This window comes from Meles meles, chromosome 13 (assembly GCF_922984935.1).
Source record: "Meles meles chromosome 13, mMelMel3.1 paternal haplotype, whole genome shotgun sequence".
NCBI classification, from domain to species: domain Eukaryota; kingdom Metazoa; phylum Chordata; class Mammalia; order Carnivora; family Mustelidae; genus Meles; species Meles meles.
Genome location: NC_060078.1, coordinates 29,408,077 through 29,421,596, shown reverse-complemented (window position 1 = coordinate 29,421,596; position 13,520 = coordinate 29,408,077). Strand labels below are relative to the sequence as shown.

The following is a 13,520-nucleotide window of genomic DNA, read 5'->3' as shown; positions in this document are numbered from 1 at the left end:
AGAATTTTCAAGCAGTATGTGAAGCAACGGGGGTTGGAGAATCACCTGGGGCACTGTGGTAAGCCCATACTTTCTGGAGATAAGTGATCACTTCTGAGGCCTGGGATGGCAACCCCTGCATCCTTATGGATTATCTTTAAAATAATATTGCTCCTACTTTTCTACTCCTACAGGTGTAAACTCCTTCTATGTCTCCCTCTCCCCCCATCTCCATCTGCTAGTTTTGATTTCTGGCCAACCCTGAGATATAAAATAACTGTCAGTTCCCTTGGTAAGATCATACCTTCAGTACAGAAACAAAGTGGGAATTTCTGAGATGCATGTTCTTCTGGCTCAAATGGCGGTATTTTCTGGTAAGAATTAATTTTGCATTCAAAATGTGGAGCTAATGTAGATGTTCTTTATAAGGTGAAGGAATGCAAATCATCATATGGGTTATTCACTAGGAATGCACTCATCCTGTAGCATCTCTCTCTCATTTACCTAATTTATTTTTCTAGCCATTCAGTTTGTGTCATGTATTACCCTTCATTGTCTAAGCGCTCTGCTAGACATTAGAGTTATAAAATAAGTAACACCCTCCTTTAAGTACACAATTTCTAACTTTATTTCTGAAACCTTCCCTAGTGACTTATCTGACTTTGGGAAGTCACTGGTGGATCTCAGTTGCCTACCATAAACTGAGTGGCTTGTATTAAGTGATCTTATAATTTGAAAGCCTCTAAAATCAAAGGACACAGGATATTTTAATACAGCCATTAAGTTGCCCAATACCTCTGAGCATACTGTTTAGCTTCTATGACACACCTTCTCCTCTGTAAAATAAATGGGAGGTACTAGAGCAGGTTTGAAAAAGTGTATTCCGAGGAACTTTGTGAACAGGCTTTTCTAGGAAAAAAGGGTCTGTGTTCAAAAAGGTCTAAGAAATGCTGGAGTCAGGAGGTTTCTTTATTGTAGGACTTCTCAGAAACTTTACTGTACTAATTTTGCTTCATGTCTCTCCAAGCAGGAGATAGCAAATATGTTTCCCAAACTTACTTGACAATGAAATCCTTTTCCCCTAAAGCCTCTCTGTAGTACTAATAAATTGTCCTTCAGAATACACTTAGGAAATGTCTTACTTTACACACTGTATACTCCTAAGGCCCTTTATTATAGCAATGTTCGTATCTCTATCTTAGATCAATTTCATGTCATAGATACCTGCTAGTTTATGTTCTTATGTGCTGTGTGCATACTGCTACTTTTCCTTTTTGGAAAAGTTGTGCTTTTGCTTCTCTTGGTACACGGGCTATAATCTCTCCAAACATGAATATATGGCCTGCAAAATCACCCATCTTATTAGCACTCTGATCAGTAGAGTCCAGAAGAAGTGCACAGTATGTTTTGTGGGGCAACATTCCCAAGAGTGTCACAGAGGAGACTCCTCGGGGAAAGGGATGAGATATGTGAACATGACAAATAATAGGATTAATAGGGCAGATTTCCATAAGAATTCAAAAAATACATTTGACATTTTGATTATGAAATACTGTGGTCTTTCCTGTCACAGAACTACCATTCCTGACCAAGACTATTAGGACTCAGAGTAACAGAGCTGAGTGGCTCTGTGCAAAAGTCTGTGTTCAACATCTGTCACGCTGGAGATCATTAATGTTCAATTGCATCCTATTGTCTTCCTGCTACTCAACTTCATTTCACTGTCATTGCTTCAGCTGGGGATTAATCAACTATTTATGGGAAGACTGGACTTGGGGAGTCAGGACATTCACAATGGGGTTTCAGTCTGAGGCTACGGTGGGGGAAGAAAGTTATAGTAAAAAGACTCCTGCTTTGTTAGAGTTTGTTGAAAACTAAATTAAACAAAAATATCTGAGAATAATGCTGACATCATCCATATTTCAAAAGAAGAAAGAACATACTTGGTATTCCTGAAGAATCCAGAAATGATCCTGGCTTGAATCTATTCAGAGCTGGTTTCTTCGCCACTTTACTCTTCCTTAAGAACTAGAAAAAAGCTGTGATGAAGAATCAAATTAACGGGGTCTCTGTATAAATCAGATCATTATCAATAGTGGAAATGGTGCTTCGTTATTGTTCCTGAGGACAGTTGATACAACTGAAACATCCACTTGGTATGAAATATTTATGGGGGGAAAAAACTTCCATTAGGAATTATTTTTAAAATCTCACAAATTACTTAGATGTTTCCATTTTGCACATACATGTGCATTATGATTAGTTTTATTAGATTTAAATGTCAAATTAAATAATTATCATCTCAATATATGTTCCCAAAACATTTATGAACCTTTTTCAGGGCAAATAGAGTATAAATTTTGAGTTAATTTGCCTAAGTATCCAAACTCATGCAATCCAACTATGTAGCTAGAACATTTTTGATATATCATTAATATCTTTTGATATGTTACAATAAATTATTCTGCAGAAAACAGCCAAATTATTTGGACAGTAGACTTTCAGGTCTGTAATATTAGGACCTACTAATTTGTCCCAATTTACTTAATAGCTAAGATAAAAATGTCAGTATATCAGATCGGCATTAACCAAAATTGTCATACATCTTGACAAAGCGAAATCTCCTTAAACTCTTAACATATCTCTTAATTCCAAGACCAACATGTTCACACAAATAATTTCTAATAAATGTAAAACCTCGGTTAAGTTTTTGATACGTGAGCTGCTACTTGATATGGGAAAAGACAGACCAAGCTCTTTCCCCACCCCCACCCTGTTATTCTTTTGGGGACAGCCAGGCCACTCCAGATGGTGTGTTACTGTTGGACATAGCTTTGGAGAAACTTTAACAGACGAAGGCTGTAATGTCAGGATTTTGCTGTGCGTCGTCCCCCTTCCCCCCCTGCAGTTCCCAGGGTAGGAAGGTGCTGAGATGGAAGCTGAGGGACGCCCGCCCACCTGCCACCACCTGTTCACTCCCTCAGCCCTCTGCTATAAATTCTCCTCCTTCAAAGATTCATCCAGCACTCCCCGACAGCTACTGCGGAAAAAGCGCTCCTTCTCTCTCTGAGCATCTGGAAAGATTTCGTCTTCCTGAAAAAGAAGTCTCGGGCTTTCCTAGAGGACTTGAAAGATCTTCCCCAAACCAGCCACACCAAATTCTGCAGCAAGGAGGTTCCCTTCTCTTTTCCAACCTCACGTTGGGAAAATGACTTTCTCTTCAGCACCTCAGTTTCCCCTAAATTTGAACAAGTGAAGAGACAGCAGTCTGGTTATCCAGTAGGACGGAAGGCGGGGTCCCGTACTCCCCACTGTAAACTCTTGATTTCCACGCGAGTTGCTTTGTGTATGACTTACTCGCTCAGAAGAGCCACGTTGGGGAGCAGCTCGATAGACCGGCTCGCGCGCAGGTCCTAAGCGGGCGAGTGAGCTCAGAGCCTCCCTCCTTCCGGCCTGGGATGAAGTCCTGCAAGCCCAGCAACCCTGCGGCGGGACCGCGCGCCGCGCCCGCGTGCGCAGGCGGTGCCGAGTGCGCGGGTGCGTGCGCCGGGGCTGGGCGGCTGGAGAGCGCGGCGCGCAGGCGCCTGGCGGCTAACGCGCGCGAGCGTCGGCGAATGCAGGGACTCAACACCGCGTTCGACCGCCTGCGTAGGGTGGTGCCCCAGTGGGGCCAGGATAAAAAGCTGTCCAAGTATGAGACCCTGCAGATGGCATTGAGCTACATCATGGCGCTGACCCGTATCCTGGCCGAGGCCGAGCGATTCGGCTCGGAGCGGGACTGGGTCAGTCTCCACTGTGAGCACTTTGGCCGCGACCACTACCTTCCGTTTGCGAGCGCGAAGCTGCCGGGTGAGAGCGAGCCCTACGGCCAGAGGCTCTTCGGCTTCCAGCCCGAGCCCTTCCAGATGGCCAGTTAGGGCGCGCGGCCCTGCCAGGGGGAGATGGCCAGTGATCAAGCTCCGGAGCCGTAGCCCTTTCCCCAGTAGGTGGCCAAGGATGCGTTCTTAGAATAAAACAGCAAACCTTCAGGTTACTTTTATTCGCGTCGCCGCCTTATGGACACGATTTTATTGCCTTTCTTTTCCTCCTTATCAGTATTTTGTAGACTACATTAATGGAACTTGTGAATGGTTTTGATTCCTATGAAAATAATGCCTCCTCTCCCTTTTGGGGGACGACTTTAAGGGAAAACAATCTCAAGAAAAAATAGGATTAGGCTATACTGCAGTTTTAGTCCTCAGAGAAACAATCACTTTCTTAAACTTTGCAAGTTTGACCTGTTCGGGTGAAGTTACAGTATTCATTACGTGTGTATGCTTAAAACAGCTACCTACCCGTCGTGTAAATACATTTATGCTTACTGCATTGTGTGTGTATGCATGAAGTAGTCATACTTTTTTTTTTTTTGCTAGAGTACATAGCGTGAGTGCTCTGTATTTTTAAATGTATACATTATTAAAATATAGATTTTGTAATATAGAAATAAAAATGTGAGTTTGTTTTTTATGCTAAGTGCCGTGCTAGTTTCCTGATGGCAATAAAGGCCTATTTGGGGGCGATGATATTGAGTGCTTCCCTGAGTGAAGATGTGGAATGTTTAAATCTAATTGCACCAATTGGCAGATGTGCTCTTTTGTAATACTAAAAAAGGCAAGCTGATGAGAATACAAATAATTAATCTGAAAGCTTTCTCTGTAACTTGGAACTATAGATGTATTATTTTTCATGGTTTTTTTAAAGGTTAAATTAATTGAAATAACATTTAGCTTTTAAGTAGATATACAATTCCTCAATATTTTATTGAGACCAATTACTACTAATTCCTTACAAGTACCCAAATATATATATTTGCTCCTATATAGGAATATGTATATGTTAATATTACATATGTAAATATAACTAGCACTGAGAAATTTTAAAATGTTGCTTTTGTAAGTTATTTCCTTTTAATCAGTACAAGTAAGCAGAAAGGGCATCACTACCATCAAGGCTAATCAAGATTAGAGCAAAATAATATGCATGGTAGTTGTTTGAATTACTTTCATGAATTTGCTTAACCACTGGATACGTAAACCAAACCCTTAATGTAAATAGTGACTTGGTGATCAACAGCACTGCATGCATTATTAGAATTGCAATAGCAATTAGAAATAATAACTAGAAAAAGCAGGACTCTAAGTTATGTGTGCATTTGGCATTTTTCACAAGTCAACAGAAACAACAATGACATCCCCCAAACATATTATGGATTCCAACACCTAACATCAGATGCAGCCACCTACTTGCAATTTATATTATTTCTATAGAAAGTCTCCATAGAATTTTTACTTTCTTAGTTACCCCTAATTAGCAAAATCCATTTGGTATATAAGGAATGAAAGTGTCTTCCCCAGAGCATAAACTTAGACTTACAAAATCACAAGTGTATCTGTAGAAAGTTTGGAGAAACAATTGCTGGATTTCCCTTTCCTTCTGATATCCGTTAATAAGAACCTTTGCTTCCTCACTGCAGATTAGAGGGTAAAATGTTTAGGCTTAGAAGATACTATAGTTACACAACATAGCTCTAGAAGAAACGATACCATGTCCTCTTTCTGGCCACACTCCACTGCAGTGTGTACTTGAACTGATGACAAGGCTCTGGGCCTCAGTCTTTCTTACTATTTGGGCACAGTAGTTTATTATTTAGACTCGGAAAGCTTCATTAATAACCCCAGCAAGTTTGTAGAGTTTAAGAATGAATAAAATCAGTACTAAAAAATGTGTTAATTAGGGAAGTTCTCAAAAATGTGTTAAGATGGAGTCCTTTTCCCAGTAGGCTTCATATCCCACTCTCTAGACTGTAAATTACCTTGTAAAAGAGAGCTGTGCTTTTTATTTGATCTCTCATGGCTTTTAGTATAGAGGGATAGACAGAATAAACTCTCAATAAATATTTCTTTTTTGATTATAAACAGTAGTTTCTTAATGAGATTAATTAAATAGATAAGATCCTAATCCCATATCTCTTCTTCCCCATCCCCATTCTCTAAAAGAATGGTAATCTGTCTGTTAAATATTTTGCCTATAGCTTCCTTTTCTGTGTTTTTGAAATCTCAAAGCAATTTAGCTCTAACCAAATCCCTAAGCTATCCACCCCACTTGATGTACTATTTTTTCCTGGGAGACATTTGAGGGAAAAGTAAATGGGTCTTAGTGATCAAATCCAGTCTTGGATAAAACTCCAAAAACTGTACATTGGGAAATCCGTTATGATTTATGGATTAGGAGCTTGGGTAGCACAAGTATAAAATCTTTTTGATGTTAAGATTCATATATTATTATACATAATAGATTGTAGATTACCAAAGCACTTAAGAGTTGCTACAGTATTCTATACTGTCCACATTTGAAAAATCTGTGTTCTTTCTAGTTTGACAGCAAGGCATATTGAAATTCGAAAATATTCTTTTACCTGGGCTCCCTTTAAAAAAAAAAATCAAATATTATCAAGCACCTACCCACACCCAGGCTTACTCAACACCACCCTTGTCCTTGGATATGAAGCCAAGATGAACACACGTACTAATGAATAAGCTGTCCTAAACAGAGTATTGCTGAATACTTCAGTGGTGTAGCTCCAGTAACATATGCCATAGGAACCCTTTAAGAGGGGGCATTAAAATAAAAGAAGACTCCCCTGGGCAGGTTTTCAGTTTGATTAGTTATTGTATCTGGGCTCTTCCTAGGTGCTAACTGGAGGCCGTATCCCCAAACACCAGGGTCAGAAGTCTTGAACCATGAATAGGTCTATCATGAGGGGAAAGACCATCCAAGCCAGTGGTTCTCAACCATTCCTGCTCATTAGAATCACACCTAGGAGTCTTGAAAAAAATACCAAGTCTGGGGCCCCTAGCTCAAGAATTGATTTAACTTCTCCAAGGTGAGGCTTGGGCATAGTTTGAGATTCTCCCCAGGTGATTCTATTGGGCTGTCAGTATTAAGAACCACTTAACTGAACAATATGTACTATGACACCATTAAGCTCATTACCCAAAACTGATTATACTGACTTCCAACTTTGGGTATTTGCAGATGTTAAGAGAATCTGGCTATCTTTTTTATCCAATACAGCCAGTTTCTTAGTAAATGAGGTGGCCTTTATATTAATGAAGATCTAAAATTTCTGTTAGCTATGAGCCAGGTAGAATGTATTTGGGTTGTGGTTGGTAGAACTGTAGGATTCAACAATTAAGGCTCAACTAAACATCTTCCAGTAAAAGCAAAGTGCTGTTTTGGACTGAATTTGGCTACCCTCTGCTCTGCTTAGAGATACCTCTTTTTGCTAACTACAGTGAAAACAACTTCAAAGCACATATAAAACCATAAATATATGGCTTGTCCTTTTACATGGGTATACACCCATTCCCTTCTAAGGTCATGAATACAAGTGGGTACAAGCTTTAACAATTGTTGTATAGAAGTAACACGGGTCTTTAGGGTTGCTATTTTAAACTGGCAGTGTATCCAAAAAATACCTAAGCTGAAAGAAAACCACTGAAAGCAAGAATTTACCTATCTCACGTACATAGTCTGGAACCAAGCTACAAAGCAAAACAAACCCAACAATTAATTGAGAATAAATAAAATTTTATTTAATGCATAAACAGTCCATCACATCCTCTAAATTTCTTTTTTAAAATATCCAGGTTGAATTAAATGCTGGTTCTTAATTTTTATTTTTTCTTCTAATTGCAAAGTTTCCAAACAAAGCACAACCCCTAACAAATCTTTAAGAAAGCACGACTAAGAAACAGTAACAATATCATGGAGATGACTGGTCTACTGGAATACAGTACCACATACCTTTTGAAGAAAGACACAGTTTATGCTCACAGACATTTGGGCTTAAGCGATCACTTGTTTTCAGTTCCACAGAATATCTAACATGCATGATCCAGAAGACCAGGAATATAAGCCAAGATCCATTAATTGCTTTTTAGTAATGGAAGCAAAACATTATTTTTATGTAATTCGCACATTTCAAAATGGCTGTTATAATGGTTTTTCCGTTAGGATTTCAATAAACAAAAAAGTACTTTAGAAAATAAGTTGACTCAAGCTTCCTAAGATGGAAGCATACCATGTTTGTTAGAGGCATCTCTTGATTCTGATTGAATTATGTTAGCTGTGGGTGCTCCGTGCCTCAACTGAAGTCTCTGTGTGTGTGTGTTCATGTGCATGTGTGTGTACATGCCTGTGCGTATATGTACATCCTTTGTCAGTCCTCACGGCTGAAATGAATCATTGGGGTTAAATTCAGACTTGATGTAGCTGAGAATGCAAAAACAGTGGCCAAAGGCTATGCTTATTTTTTGGGTCTTTATCTATCTGTTATTTCAACATAAGGTCATTGACATGCTAGCATGGAACGTTTTTTCACTGGGGTCTGGAATAGTACAATGAAATTGTCCTGAACTGCTTAAGCCAGAAAGGAATACAGAAACTCCTTTGCCCTTTCTCTGTGGTCTGCAGAGTCATTTCCACTAACTTCATTCGTGGACACAGGAGTCAGAGTTCCTGTTGGCTATTCTACCTATGCCAAAATAAATTTTCCTGGAATCTGCCTGCAGAAAGCCGATAGAATATTTTTTTAATTCATTTGGTTTTTCTCTAGATTCTTCTTTTAACTGCATACCATCTAGAAGATTCCACCGTTACGTACTACCCTTCTAAAGAGAAACAAAGTAATGGGGCAGGAAAGAAATGCGAAACTTAAAAGCAAATTCAACTACTTACTTTGGAGAAAAATATTTTAAATGTTTCCTTTGGAATAAAAAAACCGCTATTACTTTTTTTAGGGTCTCCAAGTAAATTCTTCCTAAATGTTTGTTTATCCTAGCCTCCATCCTGGAAAAGGTGAAATCAAGTATTTTGTTTACAGATAAAGAAACAAGAAACCTCAGCGTTACAGAAAAATCAGAGAATGTGTCTGATATTCATCTGAATTATTAAAATCCCTCTTGAATTCCTAGGAATTCACCTAAGAATGCCTAGAAATAAGGAACTTCCCTAATACTGCTAAGTATTTTACAGATTTTTCAATCTCAACAGAAAGGTAACAAAGGGAGAAGAGTAGGTTAAGAAACTTAATGCTGAAGATTGGAAAAGTAAGTGAGAATCAGAAAAGAAGATAAGGTGTCTCTGAAATAACAATACTGAAAAAGTAAAATTTAATTTACCCATGTGCATTAAAAAAATACATTTGCATGCAAATGATTTCATTTGTATTATTTGAGGGGTTTAACTCTCCCTTAACACAGTAAAACTGTTTATACTCTGTACACATACACATTTAGTAATCTTTTGGTAATAACTGCTGTAGTCAATATTAGCATATAATTCACTGAATTCTTGCACTACTAATTGTGGGAAAATTACAAGAATCTGCTAGTTTGCAGATAACTCACTGAATCTGTGAAAAGCATCACGTTCTTTGGAATTTTGGAACGTCGAACAATTCATTCTTACCATACTATATGAAACTAACTCATGTTTCTTACGGGTATAAAAACACCTCTTTTTTTTTTTTTTTTTAAGACTTTACTTTTAAGTAATCTCCACAACCAATGTGGGGCTCACAGTCACAACTCCGAGATCAAGAGTTTCATGTGCCACCAACTGAGCCAGCCATGTACCCCAAAACCCCTTTTTATTGTATCTCCATTAATTTTCAGTCTAAACTGGTCAAGCTTCTCCACCCCCATCTTTCCCTTTTTTAAGTTTCATTTTTTAATGTGTCTGTTTTCAGTTAGGAGGCAGAATGATTTTTTATCTAAGAGAGTTAACATTCTATAAGAAGTCTACTGGATTTGCTGGATATTTTAGGAAGATTAAAACCTAGTTATCTTTCTGTTGCTCTGTTGATATTTAATCAGCTTGTAATTCATTTGTAACACACAATTTGAATAAGAATATTTTTACAAAATCACTTCCAAGTGTCAAATATACTTATACATTAAAAAATTGGTTGAATCACCATCAAAAAGCTTAAACCTGGAAACTAGAACTGTTTTCTTCATTTTAAAGAAAAATATATATTTACTTCGACCTTAGAATATTTGTTGTCAAATAGTGTTGAACTCTTTTAGTTTTTATTGTTAGGGAAACATTTTCTATTTACTCAGATGTTAAAATCTTCTAGGAAATTAGTATTTTTATGGCTTTACACTACAGCCATTCTCTTTATGCTTACTCTCAGCATTTTTGGCCCAATTCTCAGAGGACTGAAAGTGTGTTCTTTCTCTTTTTCTTGCAATTTCAAGGCTACTGCTTTTTGGAGTTTGAGGTGACCATTGTTTACATATTAACAAAAGACAGCCTGTTTATTATTCTATAATACCAAGTGTGCTAGCTAGTATAATTAGAAATAGGAGGCAAACATAATTTCAACAAATATGCATTTTTTTTGCACTGTACAGATTTTTTAAAACATGGTATTAGCAACTTTTTTTTAGCATACTGATGACCACTGCATTGTCAAAGCTTAGAAGACGTTTGGCATTCTTCAAGCAGTGTTTCAGTAATTAACTTTCTAAAATCTTGATCCACGTAAAACAAGAAAAGGCAATTAGTGGTGAAAAGGACTTCAACAAGCTTATTGTAATTGAAGTAACTGTTTTTCTTACTGGTAAGGCACATTGATTTTCTACTCAACCATCAGCAGAAATACTTTGAGGCCAGGTTACCCAAGGACCCTGGCAGAGACCTTGAATAAAGGTCATTATTAGGAACTTTGCCTTTGAGTTTACAACCAATTCATAAATAGCCCAAATACAAACAGACTCAGGCCAGGATCTCAGCTTGGAAGGTACTTTGGGAGTGTGTGGGGAGGAAGAGGACAGGAGGAGGTTTTGATCAACAGGAATTTGGATGTCTGACCCAGTTAGTATTCTAGACCTCCCCTCCCAACCTGATTTTTTTTTTTTTTTTTTTTTTTTTTTTTTACTTTGTCAGCAATTCTGTCAATTAGAAGTTGATGGGAGTAAGAAGGCAACTGCTTAAAAAGAATGCAGCCCCTCTATGAAGTTAAAAGACTCTCAGGTAATCAGAATTCGTTCAGTTGGACTGCTTTCTTCTGACCATCGGCCTGAGATGCCTGGAACTGGAGTTAGGTCATTTTAGAGCGTGCAGCATGCTGACAGGCTGAGATGGGATGGGTTACCACAGGGGGGTTATAGGACATGGAGCACAGGGCATCTGGGGAGAAAAACACAGAATGGGGGATAGATGCAAAGGACCTTAGACCGCATGATAGACACAAAAAAGGAGAAAGTAGTCTCTCTTCTCCTCTTATGGCCTGCTTTGCCTGGATCCTGTTCTTGGGACCATCACCCAATCAGGTGAAATAGATATTTTAACTCAGTCATGAATTAAATTGGGTTTACTGAGTTCACTTGGGAATCTAGCATTGTGTTTTGGGTGTAAGGAAATATATTCTGAGTTTTAAACAACCAATTTACAAGTGAATATCTGGAAAGCAACCCACTTGTCGTTTGAGGATTATTCAAACTAACCTGTCCCTATAAAAGTCAGCTTTTGACTCCTCTAGGCACTATTCTCCATGGTTGGTTTCATCCAGAGCTCTAGCTCTATCTACTGCTGGTCTCTCGACTACTCAATTTCTCATTGAATGCTTACAAAAATTAAGTGAGGAATAAAAAGAGAAAGATGCATTGATCCCCATTTCCACAACTAATCGAATTATGGAAAGCCCCTCAAATTGTTTGGAGAGGAGAGTGCTTATGGGACCTGTGTGACTTGTAGAAACAAAGGACCAGACAAATTGCATCAACTTTCTCTCCTTCCCTGGTCCGTTTTTGAGCTTCCTCTGGGGGCTTTATGAATGCTACATGTCTAATGAGTGTTGCACAAGATAGGAGGGCCCAGTAAGGCCAAAGTGTGTGTTTATTTCTACTTTCTAGGCATGCACTGCATGTACCACAAAGGGGGAGTATATTCTTCACTAGGTGCCCAAACTACAGATTTATGCCCTCTGCATCCCCTTGGACCTTTCTGGGTAGTTCAGAAATTACTCTCCGTAGATGCAGCTGCTCTTTGGAATCCCCTGGGAAAAATCCTGATGCTTATGCCACAATTCCGGAGCTTATGACTTAACTGATTTGGGGTTGTGGCCTGGGTATCAAGATTTTTAAAAGCTCTTCAGGAGATTCTGATATGCAGCCCAGGTTAAGAACCACTGCTCTAGTCTCAGTTCACTTTATATGGGAACATGCTGACATACCTAGAAATTTAAAGTTCAGTGTAGGTCAATGAATATTTATCGAGTGCCTACTCTGTATAAGGTACATGACAAACTTTGACACAGTCCATACCAACAGAAGCTAAAACCTAGTGTGGGCAAGACTGGCTAGTGCAAGCGGAGGGGACAGGCAGGTATAGAGAGGCTATATTTTATATAAAATACTATACAAGGCCATCTTTTCTTCTTCCAGATTCAAGAAACTTGCTATAAGTTTTCAAAGAAAGTAGAATGTATTTGGGTGGGGCCTGGGGGATCAGAAAATAGTTCCCAGAGGCAGTGGCATTTTTAGATGGGCTTTAAGGAACAGATAAGATTGCCATAGGGAGAGGCTGGGGAGAGAGAGTCTTCCAAGGTAGAAGTGACAGAGAGGCATGGAGCTGGATAGCAGGGGCCTGTGTTAGGTTTGCTGCCATATGGGGTGTGTTTTCCGAGGAATGGGTTGAAAAGTTTTGGCATCATATTGGAACAAGCCTGGAATACAACAGGGCAGAAGAGTGGGTACCTGATTGGCTCCAGGGAGCCACTGGGGGTTTGAAATTGGGGAAGAGTACGAGCAGAGCAGTCCTTCAGGAAGAAAGAGCTGACACTGAGACCTGGGCTGGATTTGAATGGGAGAAATGGCAGCAACAGAGGCAGAAAGGCCACTTAGAAGTCCTTTATTATGGTTGAAATCAGAAATATTGAGGGAAATTAAAAAAGTAATGTAAGTCTGAACTGGAGAACTGCCGGGGGATGGGAAGGAAGGGCTGAATGTAGAAGAAATAATAGAATTAATGGGATCTGTTGATCGATTGGCTAGAGGAAGCAAAAAATGACTTGGATGCTTTTTATCTGGATCGCTAGGAATGTGATGGTGCCATTACTAGAAATCATTAAGCAAGGCTGAAGAGTGGTTTGTGAAAGGGAAGATGATGAATCTGATTTGAGACATGTTGAGTCCAAACATATCCAGCTGAACCAAAATTTCTTATATATGTATCCCTCATTATAATTGACTTCTTTTTTTTTTCAAGATTTTATTTATTTATTTGACAGAGATCACAAGTAGGCAGAGAAGCAGGCAGAGAGAGAGGAGGAAGCAGGCTCCCTGCTGAGCAAAGAGCCTGATGGGGGCTCCATCCCAGGACCCTGGGATCATGACCTGAGCTGAAGGCAGACGCTTAACCCACTGAGCCAGCCAGGCGCCCCTATAATCGACTTTTAATGGAATTCTCAAAGCAGGGAACTGATTCGTTCA

General features: G+C 39.1%; 1 protein-coding gene across 1 annotated transcript; it reads left to right on the top strand.

Moving 5' to 3' along the window:
* Nucleotides 1-3,437: 3,437 nt before the first annotated feature.
* On the top strand, nucleotides 3,438-4,353 carry ATOH7 (atonal bHLH transcription factor 7). The gene has a single exon (XM_046027737.1). The coding sequence runs from the start codon at nucleotides 3,438-3,440 to the stop codon at nucleotides 3,894-3,896; it is 459 nt and encodes a 152-aa protein (XP_045883693.1). The 3' UTR covers nucleotides 3,897-4,353.
* The last annotated feature ends 9,167 nt before the right edge of the window (nucleotides 4,354-13,520 follow it).